The 14,464-nt window shown below is 35.8% G+C and overlaps 1 protein-coding gene across 14 annotated transcripts in view; it reads left to right on the plus strand.

The window, feature by feature from the left end:
- The window catches only part of MECOM (MDS1 and EVI1 complex locus), a 627,611-nt gene that overhangs the window by 597,825 nt on the left and 15,322 nt on the right, over positions 1-14,464 (plus strand). For 9 of the 14 annotated variants that reach the window (XM_027541631.1, XM_027541676.1, XM_027541638.1 and 6 more), the window contains 3 exons: positions 3,503-3,529; positions 10,077-10,243; positions 11,335-11,412. In XM_027541631.1, coding sequence (XP_027397432.1) covers positions 3,503-3,529; positions 10,077-10,243; positions 11,335-11,412 — 272 coding nt within the window. The remainder of the gene's footprint in view (positions 1-3,502; positions 3,530-10,076; positions 10,244-11,334; positions 11,413-14,464) is intronic. The other 5 variants (XM_027541659.1, XM_027541649.1, XM_027541751.1 and 2 more) reach the window with 1 other exon arrangement.

Raw genomic sequence — 14,464 nt, forward strand, 5'->3', positions numbered from 1 at the left:
GACATTCAGGATAGTTGGGGCAAAGGCTATTTATCACTGACCACAGAAATATTTCATTATTTTGATAACCACTGTGGCTGTTTTTGTGTGTAATGGCTGTATGTCACTGAGATACAGAGGGCATACAGAGTGTCACCTGAGAGATGTTCAGGCCCCTCAATTTTCGTCAAGCCTTCAGAGCAGTCTGTCCTTTCAGACTTTAGGCTTCCCTGATGGCTCAGCAGATCCACCTGCAATGCAGGAGACAAAGGAGACTCAGGTTTGATCCCTGGGTTGGGAATATCCCCTGGAGAAGGAAATGGAAACCCTCTCCAGTATTCTTGCCTGGAAAATCCCATGGACAGAGGAGCCAGGTGGGCTACAGTCCATGGAGCTGCAGAGTCAGACATGACTGAGCACGCACAAGAGGACTGTTCTTTCAGAAAATCTGCCTCATATGTTCTGAAGTTTCGGCAGAAATTTTTGTTCTTTCTAGTACTGTATCAATTCCATCACAGCCTCAGGATCCACCTTCCCACAAACAAACAAACAAATTAAAACAAAGAGAAACTGCCTAGGATTTGGGGCCAGAAATAACTGTTTTAGAACAGGCTTTACTACTTATTATTTAGGACTAGCCTGGTGGCTCAGAAGGTAAAGCGTCTGTCTACAATGCAGGAGACCCGGGTTCGATCTCTGGGTTGGGAAGATCCTGTGGAGAAGGAAATGGCAATCTATTCCAGGACTATTGCCTGGAAAATCCCATGGACAGAGGAGCCTGGTAGGCTACAGTCCATGGGGTCACAAAGAGTTGGACACGACTGAGCGACTTCACTTTCACTTCACTTTGGCATGTGGAAGGATCTAGAGGTGGAAAAGCTCTCTTTATTATTGGATGCAGAAGTATTCTGTTTTGACTATGAATAAGTATCAGTAAAATACCCTCCTGCCATCCCCTGAGCCCAGTTTCTTTGGTGGAGATACATCAGTATCTAGAAATACCTGAAAGGATGCTTGCTGTGTTCTTGGTGCTTCCTTGTTGGACACCAAAGCATTCCACCAAAATGAAAGGACATGCCTCCTCTGCACCCAGGGCTTGCCATCGTTTTGTAGGTAGATACGTGCTTGGTTAAGACCATTCACAACTTCAGTTTTCATTTAAAGTATTTTGGAGCAAATCAGATGGTCCCTCTGGGGCTTCTATATCCTTAACTTCAGAATAAGAATAATGTTATTTATCTCAGGGTTATCTACCTCTATCTATTTCTTAGGATTGTTATAATAATTAAAAGGAGATCACATGTTTTCCATGCTTTAAGGAAAACCTATAAATAGATAGATATGTCAATGCTTTGTAGTGGTATTCTCTGATTGTAAAATTTTACAATTTTTGTATGTCTTTGTACTCTGTCCCCCCGCCCCCGGCCTGCCTCCCCTGTACATAGTTACTAATCAATGAAAGTTGACACTTCACTCAGATGGTAAACAATCTGCCTGCAATGCAGAAGACCAGTGTTTGATCTGTGGGTTGGAAGATCCCCAGGAGAAGGGAATGACAACCCACTTCAGTATTCTTGCCTGGAGAATCCCAAGCACAGAGGAGCCTGGCAGGCTACAGTCCATCGGGTCGCAAAGAGTCGGACAAGACTGAGCAACTAAAACTTTGATTTTCACTTATACAAATAAGTTGGATATTTATTAAATTTTATTGAAAAAAAATTATTAGGCCATTTTACTGCCTTTTAGAAGAAAATCTGTATTTTTAAAATTCTTGACAAAAATACAGAAAACATATAGGAACATATACATCAGAATCAAAAGATAAATACTGGCTTTATCATTCTTAGGATTTAAATTCCTCTCAGTTCAGTTCTTAGAGAAGTATATTTGCTCTGTCAGGCCACTAGAGCACTATTTCACTTTCTATTTTTCTCTTATAAATAAGTTAGTTTAACATAAGGCTGAAATAAGTAGTATAGGGTTTCTCCCTGACTCTGTGTTTGAAAATTACATTTGGAGTCTTAGATTATAATTTTGAAAAGAAGATGACAGCCACAGGAGGTGAGATGGAGGAAATGATATTACCCTGTGATCTTTGGCATGTCCATTTCATTGGGTACTTTGCATTTTGGGTACTTTGCATTCACATTGACAGCTCATTTGAATTGCCATAGGAATCACTTGGCAATTATACTAGTATAAAACTGGCTATAAATTATACCTTTGTTTGGTTTTCCTGTACTTTAAATGTTATTTTTAGTTATTTATATATTTCAATTTCAGATGTTTGGCTTTGTTAATCTACAATGGAAACTCTATTTTACTTCCATTTCTGTGCTTTATTCGTTCTTTTTTAATTTTCTTCATTTTAAAGTCTCTTCACTTTCTTCATTTAAAGTGTCTACTTGTTACAGTATTCCAAGAACTGGGAAAAAGACTAAGGTCTTTTCCCAAGTTCTCATGTGTATATTGATGTGAAAATCACGTAAGACTTTTGCCCTCCGTCTTTCGCCCTTCGTCTTTCTTTTGCTTTCAACAAGTGTTTGTTTTGTTAGATTTCTTCTGCGGTAAATCTTTCATCCTTAAAAACTGTGTATGCTGCTGCTGCTGCTGCTAAGTCGCTCCAGTCGTGTCCGACTCTCTGTGACCCCAGAGACGGCAGCCCACCAGGCACCCCCGTCCCTGGGATTCTCCAGGCAAGAACACTGGAGTGGGTTGCCGTTTCCTTCTCAAAAAAATGTATATATTCCTTATTAAAGATACCGTAACCTAAGAAAGCAAGATATATCCCCTTTAAACAAGCAAAATGATGTTTTTAAAGATATAACATTTGTGTTTCCTTGTAGAGCTTCTATTGGGTTAACCAAAAAGTTCATTCGGATTTTTCCATAAGATCTTACAGAAAAACCCAATCAAACTTTTTGGGCAACCCAGTAATTCACTGACATTTTCACCAGTGAGTCTTGTCATAAATTGTCACAAATAACTACATATTTGTAGTTCTTTTCATTACTATTCTTTAGCGTTCAGACTGCTGATGGTCCCATGCTAATAGAAACCAGTTTATTTCCAAGTACACTGCCTTTTTGTTACTCAGTGATTCACATTTGAGTATTTATTTCTTTGTCATTAATGCTGTAAAAATATAAGAGACCAGATTTTTTTTCAGGAAATTGCTTACATTTTAGTTATTAAAGTAAAATTTAGGAATCTTGTTTTGCAGTCAGTAGAAACAAATGAAAAGGAAGTATCTATTTTGCTAAGATTTGGTAGTAAGTAGTATTTAGCTTTCTTGGGAAAAAGAACATTCTGGTTTATAACCTTGATTCTAAAATTTAATTGAGGTAAATAGAGAAAACTCCATGTTATAAAAATATTCATTACCAAGGCTTTTACTCAAGGTATAGTTACATGATAAGCAAAAATTACTTAGTATAAATGTTAATTTCTCAAAAGGATAGATTGCAATAAAGATACCTATACAGAAGTAATTTTTTTGTTTTTGTTTCAATTTTGCTCCCAGTTCCAACTGCCTGATCAGAGAACTTGGGTAAGTTTTCTATTTATATTTTTGACTAAAATAATGTAGCATTAAAAGGAAAACAACTAATATTATAAATTGCCATAGAGAGATTTCTGAGCTCTTTTCCTTTAAATGATAGAGCTTTAGCAGATAGATTTTCATCTTTGTCAAGCTGCAAGATACTTTCAGTTTTGGTTGGACATTTAGTGTCTATAAATTGTTTACGGAAAGTTTATTCTCTAAATCTAACCCATTCCATAGTAATTGTACCTTGATGTAGAACTTGAGTGTGTGTTAATAGGGATTTCAAGATGGATCACTAAGTGGAAACCATAATTATTTGGGGGAGCCTGTACCAGCATGTTAAAGATGCTTATGATAAAGCCTTAAAAAAGAATAAAACCTGAACTTATGTGTGGACCCAAGTTGACATTGTAATTCACATCCATATAACCCAGGCAGAACTTGGTTCTGGCTGTGTGGATTCACAAGACTAAATGTTTAAAAATCTTTATCTAAAGAATATATCTTTTAGCATTGGGTCCCATTTCTTCAGGCTTCCTGGTGGCTCAGCAGTATAAAATCTGCCTGCCAGTGCAGGAGACGTGGGTTCGATCCCTGAGTCTGGAAGATCCCCTGGAGAAGGAAGTGGCAACCCACTCCAAAATATTCCTACCTGGGAAATCCCATGGACAGAGGAACCTGGTGGGCTATTAGTCCATGGTGGCTCAAAGAGTCAGACATGACTTAGTGACTCAACATCACCAACAACTCGCTTCCTCAACTTTCTTTTTAAACTGTTAAAAATATTTTTATTGGAGTATATTGATTATAGTGTTATGTTAGTTTCAGGTGTACAGCATAGTGAATCATATATACATACGTATATATCCACTCTTTGTTTTTAGAGTATTTTCTCATATAGGCCATTGCAGAGTGTTTAGAGTTCCCTGTGCTATACAATAGGTTCTTATTAATTATTTACTTTTATATATAGTAATGTGTATATGTCAATCCCAATCTCCCTATTTATCCTTCCCCTCAATGATCAATTAATATTTCCAAATACAGTAAGTTGACATCACTAGGAGACAGCTTTATTTTTTATTCAAGATACAAAGAATACTATTTATTCATGTTTCACTCCCAAATAAACCTTGAGACAATTAAAATGTATATAAATAGCATGTATTACACAATTTCCTCTAAGTGTATATATTTTTTCTTTTTTATTATCTTCCTCACTAAGAATTATACTGATTTTAAAGTATGGATGAAATCTTGAAATATAGTTCACTTTTTCCTTAGTCACCATAACATTAAATATAAATTATTTTAAATGAGAACACTTTGGCACTTACCTGTTTCCTCTATCTGATGTTAGTTTTCCTTTACCAGAAATTCTTCCATTTATTTCTTCTGTGGAATATGTGAGGAATTGTGGATTTTTCTCATCCTATCAACTTTTAAGGTTTAAGTTCACTTTTTTCCACAGTGTAAGAGCAAAGAGACAGAGACTTCCATGTTAGGCAAAATTGTGTAGTAGACAGCATTGTTCTTTGGTTATCCTGGCTTATTATTTCTAGTGTTTTTTGGTCTGCCTTCCCTGGCAAGGGTTTGTCTTAAATATCATGCCGCATTGTCTTCATCCTTTCTAATGTTGACTTTTACTTGCTGGTAGTTTTGCTGTTAGCTGCTTTAAGAATAAGGTGTTGTCTCCTATACAAATGGTCAGTGCTGCTACAACTTACAAAGACAGTTCAGATTTTAAGTTAGATGCGTTTTCCTGATAATGCAATGGTATGGCAACGGCTATGACAATGCTTTAGAAACACTCCCACTCTTTGAATCATAGATGTTGCAGAGCAGTAATTTATATTTTTATTATAAAATGGATATTAGTGGAAAGTATTAAAATATTAAATTTTATAAATTTTAGTGGTTGAAAGCTATAATTTTATAATGATGACTGCAGAATATGATACATGGAATGAGACAACCATAAAATATGAATATTTATTTCTCCCCCAAATGGCCATGATTTTAAGATTTCTCAAGATAATCAAGTGAATAAATATAGAAAACTACCAAATCTACAAACTTTCCCATCATAAGTTATTTATGAAAAGTTAGTTGTTTTATGATAAACCCATGTGTAATCTAATTTATGAAACATTAGGTCACATAATTCATGGTGCCATTGGACATATCATTTTGTATAATCAGATTGTCACTTTAATAGTTTTAATGAGAAACTTCTTTATGTCATCAATTATTGGCTGCCAGATAAAAAAATGTTAAGCTAAGTGCTTCAGACCCAGTTGATGTTATCTTGCCTGCTGAAATGTTTTTACAAAAATGAACTATTTGACAAGGGAGATAGTTACATTTTTGGTAGAAGCTAGGGAATTGTGTCTAAATACTAGTTTGCGTCAGTTTAAAGTTAATAGCCTCTAGGGGACTGGAAGGGGGGGAAATGACTTCCTTTTCCAGACATCTGGCTGCAGATACCATCAACAACTATAATATATGTAAATAAAAATCACTGTTCTATAGGAAAAAAAAAACCACTGTCATTTACTGATTGGAGATTAGTCAATGACATTGATAGGATATGGGGCAATATCTTTCTAAAATATATGATCTGATTTTTGCCTCCTTTTCCCCCTTATTTTCAGTAGATTTCCTATTCATTGTAGTACATGTTGTCCCCTTCATTTTTATTTTCATAATTGAAAAGCATTTGTAGCTAAATTGTTTTATTTATCCCAATTCATCCTGATTTTTTAAAATACCAAGTCAGACTTTAAAGTGAATGTTAAAACTTACTACATCTACAAAATAAATGCTTTTCCAAGAGGAGTATCACATGAGTCAGCCTAGATAGCTAGAGGAAGTTGAGGTTTTGACCAATACCCTAGATAAAGCTCATCTTAACCCAAGATATGGAGTAGGACTGATTGTTGATCACAGAATGGCTAAACTACCCCAACTAGCAGATGTCTAAGTCACTTATTCTTTTTTAAATTAATTTTATTGGAGTATAGTTGATTTACAATGTTGTGTTAGTTTCAGGTGTATAGCATAGTGAATCAGTTATACATATACATGTATCTATTCTTTAGATTGTTTTCCCATATAGGTCATTAAAGAGTATTGAGTAGAATTCCCTGTGCTATACAGTAGGTTTGTATTAGTTATCTCTTTTATACATAGTAGTGTGTATTTGTCCAAGTTACTTCTATCTGTCTTAATGGAGAAATTTATTCTTTTCAGCTGATGTTAAGTACATGAGAGCAAATGTTAGGAAGATGAAAGAGAGGATTCAGTGATGGCTTTTATGTTGCTTTGGTGGTTGCTAGCTGGAAAGATGAAGAAGGCAATGGCACCCCACTCCAGTACTCTTGCCTGGAAAATCCCATGGACAGAGGAGCCTGGTAGGCTGCAGTCTATGGGGTCTCGAAGAGTTGGACACGGCTGAGCGACTTCACTTTCACTTTTCACTTTCATGCATTGGAGAAGGAAATGGCAACCCACTCCAGTGTTCTTGCCTGGAGAATCCCAGGGACGGGGGGAGCCTGGTGGGCTGCCGTCTATGGGGTCGCACAGAGTCGTACACAACTGAAGCGACTCAGCAGCAGCAGCAGCTGGAAAAAAAAGTGGGTGTGTGTGTGTCCGTAAGTGTGGTGTTAACAGCTCTCAGCTGTTAACTGAGCTCACTTACCCTCAGCTCACTTCCCATCTTTCTCCTCTGCTTCTTCCCCACTCCAATTTAATCTTCTTTTCATTTGACACCAGAAGCCAGAGGTGGGGGTGGCTTATAGAGGAGGCACTTGAGTAACCACTATTCTTTTTCTTGTTATCCTTAAGAATGCTGTTACTTAGTCAAGTCCATAATATATTATTTTATTTCTTGATACTTTGCCAAGTTGAAACAGTTTGGGGTAAAGTAATCACAGTGATCTTTCTTCAAAAGGAGCTATTAGTAGCTCCTAAAGCAAGACACATTTCTCAACAGCCAATTGCTGTTAAATTACTTGAAGGACTTACAGTTTATATGTGTTCGAGATAAAAGCCGAGAATAATAGTAGTCATGAGTAAGCTATTTTCCATATAAAAGGAAAGTGTTTCTGTAAGATGTATTGCCACAGGAATCTGTGTGTCAGCAGGGTGGACACTCAAATGATTTAAAACCACTAGATAATGAAACTTTACTCAAATATTAAATGTACATACATAAAACATTTATAATCATCACCCTTGCACTTACTATTCTTCCCCATAAATGTATGCCATCATGACCCTTACCCTTGCTTGTTACTGTTAATCAGCTTGAAGGCCAGAGGTCATTTCTCACTCAGACAATTTATTGCATGGAGGGCGGATTATCAAAATGATTTTCTGAAAAGAACAATTAGAAGGAATAAATGCAAATAAAATAGTATCATAAAATATTTCTGGATTGATTTTTAATAAATAAAATCCAAAGTAATATGAAAATGCTAATGCTCTGGCTAGAGGGGAATAATGACCATATTCTTTAGGGACAGAGTTTCCGCCAACCTCTCTGAGCAGCATCATCATTCCATATCTCTGCCCTGTGATCAGTGTGTGTCAGAATCCTTCATAGTGACAAATGTGCTGTCCACTTGCATCTGTGGAGAATGTTTTAGCAGCTGAGTGATTATGAATCAAACCTCTGAGCTTACAGCCCCTACCGCCTCCCAATGCGTTCACATTTGTCGTCTGACAAGTAAATGTATCTTGACTTTCCTCTGAGATTTTTTTGCACCGTGTTTGATGAAAGACATTTGGCAAATTGGCAGTGGTGCCCTGTACGTTGCAATTTGTAGCTAGCATTAGGAGTCCGGGCATGAAATGAGAGGCCAGGCTCCAGGATAAAGGAAAAAGAAAGAAAGCTAACTACGTATGAATAGTCGTTTGAAAAATCAAGCATACAATATTCCCTTTGTAAGAAGAGAATCATGTTTAGGCCATTCACTTAAGATTTTGCTCTAGTTTTAGAAGTCAGTAGTATTCTGTCCAGCCATGTGTCCACACAAGATAAATTTTATTAATTATCCTTTTGAGTACAAATTGTTGCCTTTTATTTTTAACCTGAGCTCAAAATAAATTAGGCCTCCAACTCTGTCTTGCTGTCTTATCAGCAGAAGTATCGTTTTCTTGAGTTGATCAGTTGCTTGAATGTACAGTTTTTACCAGTTTTAATCCTTGCATGAAGTCTTCTAGTCTACTGCCCTAGCCTTCGGAGAAACATACAGAGTGCATACAAAATACAAACACCTTTTTAACAGCTTTCTGTGTTCTCCAGTGGCAAAGTGCCCTGAGAACCAAATAAACAATGGATGAGTTGATTTTACAAGATGGCCTGAGAGTTTGCTTTTTCTACTTACAAATTCAGCAGTAAGCAGCTTCCAAATAAAATGTGAGCGTGGAAGAAACATTTTAGGAAGGTTGAAAGGAGAGAGTCTGTCTTAACTATAGATAGGAAGAATCAAGCTAACTTTGAAAGTAAATACCACCCTCTGATTATGACTCTGTCAAATATGTGTGCAGATAGACAAAAACTTGAAGATTATAAGCATAGTAAATTAGGTTATTTGAGGAGAAGAACTAGGCAGGATACTTTTTCTATGAGAATACTGCCCTAGAGTGTGGTCATGCCAATGTAATATGAAGTTATGATAATATATCATGAAGTATCATTTCAATTCAATCCTTTTTCAGGACAAACTAATATTTTACCAACATTCTTCATGTATGATCCCACTTAAAAATCTAGTATATCGATATTAATTTAACATAAAGTACATCTTACACACTTAATTTTTTCCTTCTGCATTACATACATTTGGCTCTAGCAGTAACTTTGGAACACTGGATATTTTTCATGCTTTGAGTTTTTTTCATGGGACTTCCTAGTTCCTATGGTTTTTATTACTTAGGCAAGGCATACAGAATATTTTCCTATAATTTCCAGTTTACTATTTTTTACTGTATATTTTATTTGGTCAGCTTGCAGGCCAAGAAGATGGTGGACTCATGTCCCAAAGAACCCTCTTGCCAGAGTTAGAATTCAGACTTCTTTTGTTCTAAAAGGGGAGGGGTAGAGAACCAAACATCTCTTGGTTCTGGTCAGCCTCTGGAGAGGATGTATTAATTTCTTCCTTCCTGCAGTCACTCACAGGTGGGCCTAGTGAATAGCATGATACTAATGCTGTCTCTTAATTTAATAAAATCTGTAACTTGGTTTTGTTGTCTCGTGTATTTCATTGCTCTATTGTGTATCAAATTATAAAGTGATCTGACTAAGGTCTTATGGAAAAGTTCATATGACATTGTGTATGCTTGGTTCTACCTTTATTGTCTTTAAAGTCAATGAATTCTCTCATCTGTTTAATATTGGGACACTATAATCTCTTTCTACAGCCTCTGCATTCAGTGGATTTGATGCTTCCCTTTTATTAATAATGATTTCTTAGTTTGCTAGAGACGAATGCGGCAGGAAGGATCTCTGCCCTGTCCTTCATGGTCTTGTGCTTTTGCCTTTCAGATGTCGGCTATTGAAAACATGGCAGAGAAGCTGGAGAACTTCAGTGCCCTGAAACCAGAGGCCAGTGAACTTCTACAGTCTGTTCCCTCCATGTTCAACTTCAGAGCTCCTCCCAACGCCCTGCCAGAGAACCTCCTACGGAAAGGAAAGGAGCGCTATACCTGCAGGTAACTGCAAAGTTGATCATGACTGGCTTCCCGAAAATCTCCCCTCTGATTTCAAAAGGCCATGCTGTTTGTTTTGGAAATTATTCTTGATTGGATGATTAATAGCAACCATGATAGATTTCAAGCACTTCAAAGTACTCTTTATTTAGTGAGATATAAAAATAGTGGTTTAAAAGATTATTATTACATGAAAATTTTAACACAGGCCGTTTGGTTGTGATAAATGAGGTTGGAAATGGTCCAAATGCTATCTATTTGTTTCACTTTGATGTTTATGAATTTTCTTTCACAGTTAATTATTTTCATCCAAAGGTATAATACTACTGTCCTCAAGCATATATTTATTTATTAATTGTCATGGTATTTAAGAATAAGGCTCTTAATGAAGGACAAATAAGGTCAATAAGTGAGAAAACTAGTTAATAAGTGCCTTGTTACTCATCAGTAGTATAGCAAAGCTTTTATTTGTTTCTGTTTTCTTTTTTAAAAATAAATCATGCTTATCATTTCTGAATTGTCTCAGAAATTTGTGGCATCTGACTCAGGCATATCAATTTATCTGCTATTTGGAAAATGTGTTCCTTTCTTTCCAGAAAAGCTTTTATAGGAACATACCTTGATGGATGAGGTCTTAGAATCTTGTCTGATCTGATACCACTCAATGTACAGAGAGTTGTCACTGTGGCTAACATGGAAAATGAGTTAAAACATTTGAATCTGTTTATATCAACCCAGAACCACAGGCTCCTATCATTTTTTTATCTCCTTGTCTGGTTTAGTTTTGCAGATGTAAAGATACAGAGTTAATAAAAAAGGCACATGGAGGGGGTCATCAAAACTCAAGTCTGTTTTCATAAACTGCTTGCTTACACATGAGCAAATTTACCCGGACTGGGTCTCATAAGGCAGCCTTTATTTATAGAGTTATTTATATCTGTAGAATGACTTTGTTGCAAATTTTAAATAACAAAGACATGTGAGTTCCATGCAAGATTAATTAAATCAGAAATAAGCATCTGGCTTCTTAGCAGCTTGAGTGAAATATAGGCAATTGTGCTGACTTTTCTTTTATAAATATCTTTTCATAACAGATACTGTGGTAAGATTTTTCCAAGATCTGCGAACCTAACACGGCACTTGAGAACCCACACAGGAGAGCAGCCTTATAGGTTTGACAATGATTTTTACTAAATATCTTGATAACTGTTGTAATAAATTGGACCTACTGCCACAATTTTAAAAGAGGCTACTTTTGTGCATGTCTGAGCATATGTCTGTTCAATTTTGATTCAAAGAAGAATTAACTAATGGCTGGGATTAAAATTTAGAAGAGTCCTAATTTCTTGACGCATCTTCTTATATCTCAATTTAAAAGTTCTAGCAGTGTCTAGAATAGAATAAACTTTTAAGAACTGTTAGTCATTTTTAAAATTAAGTGTTTTCTCTCCTCAGTGATTCATGCTATTTTAATTGACAATAATCATAACCTTGTAGTCTCCCTTTTCCAAGCCTTAAATCTCTGCTAGGAATTAACAACCCAGATATATCTTAGTTTTCCCAGTATAGCTAAGTCAATGTCTACAAGTCTTGATAGGATGTTTAAAGAATAAATTTTACCTTGAGAGGAGGAAGAAAGGAGTAGAACAGATAAAATAGAACGTATTATAAGAAGGGAGCAGTTCCATCAACAATTTCTCAACTGCTTCTTGGCCTATTCTCTTAAGCGTCAAAATCAGCCATATGACACATGGAACTATATTTAATTTTAATATTATTCTTTACAAATGAATGATCATAATCACCATCTCCCTTCCAGTTTTAAAATATCATCTGCGTTGTTCAATGTGCAATGCCTTGCACATGGTTTTAGATAATTCATGAAAATTTCTTCAAAGAATGAATGTTAGTTATTTTAAGTAATACTGTAATTTTATTTTACTTTGACATTCTTATGGGTTGCATATGTGTAAAATTATTTTTATCTGAATGTTTACTTTTTTCATTAAAATAAACAATTTATCAGCTTTTAAATACTTCTTTATATACAAGGATAAGAAAGTGGGAAGACCAATGTTCATTTGAAAATAGTTGAAACTTTAGGAGAAAACTAGAGAGACTTAAACTCAGATAATAATAAAGTATTTTCTTAAATCCTTTGCTTTCCTACATGTTCTGTAAATTAGTAATTATAAGTAATATTTCCACTTTGTATGTGATAGATTGCATTGGATATAATAGGTTTCAGAGAGATATAAATGTGGGAAGTGTTAGATGATTTCCCTTTTTGAGAAAATGTCATATCCAAGGAATTCTGCTTAAATGGAAGGAAAGATTTCCACACTTATATTTTGTTATGGCCAAGGGTCTGGTATGCAGCTATGATATCATGCTCATTTTTCTCTTTTTTTGTACCTGAATTCAGTGAATTTATTCTGCCCCATAAATGGTGCTATTATTATATATGTATTTTTAACAACACAAATCAGAATTTTGCATAGCTGAGGATCTTAAACAATTATTTGTTCAGCTCCTCTGTTTCACAAGTGAAAAAATTCGGATCCACATACGCTAATTGCCTTCTGTAACTGTTGTCGTTTAGTTGCTAAGTTGTTGTGTCTGACTCTTTGCGAACGCATGGACTGTAGCCCGTCAGGGTCCTCTGTCCATGGGATTTCCTAGGCAAGAATACTGGAGTGGGTTAACATTTCCTTCTCCAGGGGATCTTCCTGACCCAGGGAACAAACCCGTGTCTCTTGTGTTCTATAAAATCTGATATTAATAGATCCCAAATTAAAACACAAATCTAGAACTCTGGGTTTTTGTCTCATACCATGATCTCAAAGGCTCCCATACCCCCTGTGTTTACCAGGATGGTTTAATCGTGTATAGTTCATGAGTGTGTTATGTACTTCTTTTTAGAATTTCTGAAACTTAGGATCTGATTTGGGGGTTCTTTATCCACTTACTCCCTGGTAGCTCAGACTGTAAAGAATCCACCTGCAATACGAGATACCTGGGTTTGATCCCTGGATTGGGAAGTTCCCCTGGAGAAGGGAATGACTACCTACTCCCGTATTCTGGCCTGGAGAATTCCATGGACAGAGGCCACAGTCCATGGGGTCGCAAAGGATCGGACACAAATGATCAACTTTCACTTCACTAAACACCTACTAACTTACTGAAGCACTCAAACTTTTGGCCAAGATGTTAGCAGAGGAAAGATAGAAAATAAAAAATGCTTTTTGGTTAGAACTTCCTTATTGACTGAATTTATTCATGTTAAAGTCAATGCCATTTATTAGATTTAAAGCTTCTATGCATTCAAGCAGTTTGAAGCATGTCAAAGACAAAATGTTTCTTCCTTGTGATTTCTGTAGAAATTATTTTAAGTGAAAATTATTCTAAAAAGTTTAATGAGAGTTTAAGTTTTCTCTATCTGTGTTTTTTAGGTTATTCTGCTTAGGACAACACAATTGGGCTCATTGTACCATGGTTCTCATTGCAGTGAACCTTGGAAGTTCAAAGAAGGCCCATATATATATATTTTTTTTTTTTTCCAAAATCAGAGGCTTAATTATCAATGTGGGATCTTATCCATTTTTAAATTAATATTATTAATTTAAATTTGATGGACCTCATGATGCCAGAACAGTTTTTTAAGGGGAAATTAAATCAGCCCTTGAGTTGGTTTACTGATACTATGCCAAAGTAACTAGTTTAACAAATTTATGTTCCCCACTGGACTAACTAGATTTCTGGCATCATATGGAGACAGCCGTAGAACACTTTCAGTGGAAAGGGTACTTTCTCATGTTGAGCCCTTGAATTGGTGTATCTGCATTCAGAAGTGGAAGAAGAAGTGCCCTTCACACATGGGAGAATGAATTAAGGATTTTTTGGTTATTAAGTTAGACATTTTCACTTAAAAGTCATCTAGAGAAAGGTGATTTTTCCTTTCAAGCAACACACAAAAAATCATATAAACAGCTAACACAATCTGTACTTTAAAAGGCCAGAGGGAAAAATTGTGTCAATTACCACTTTTCTTCCTTACCATAAGAGCTGGTGGGAAGTTGGGTGGGATGATGAATTACTTTTTTATTTTGTGACTAAAGGAGAACTTCAGTAATTTATGATTTTTGATCATAAATATCATGGAAGGCAGAAACAATTAGTCAATCAATATTATGTGCTTTCTTGAAAAAAAACTGACCTGGTTTA

The sequence above is a fragment of the Bos indicus x Bos taurus genome, chromosome 1 (genome assembly GCF_003369695.1).
Source record: "Bos indicus x Bos taurus breed Angus x Brahman F1 hybrid chromosome 1, Bos_hybrid_MaternalHap_v2.0, whole genome shotgun sequence".
NCBI lineage: Eukaryota > Metazoa > Chordata > Mammalia > Artiodactyla > Bovidae > Bos > Bos indicus x Bos taurus.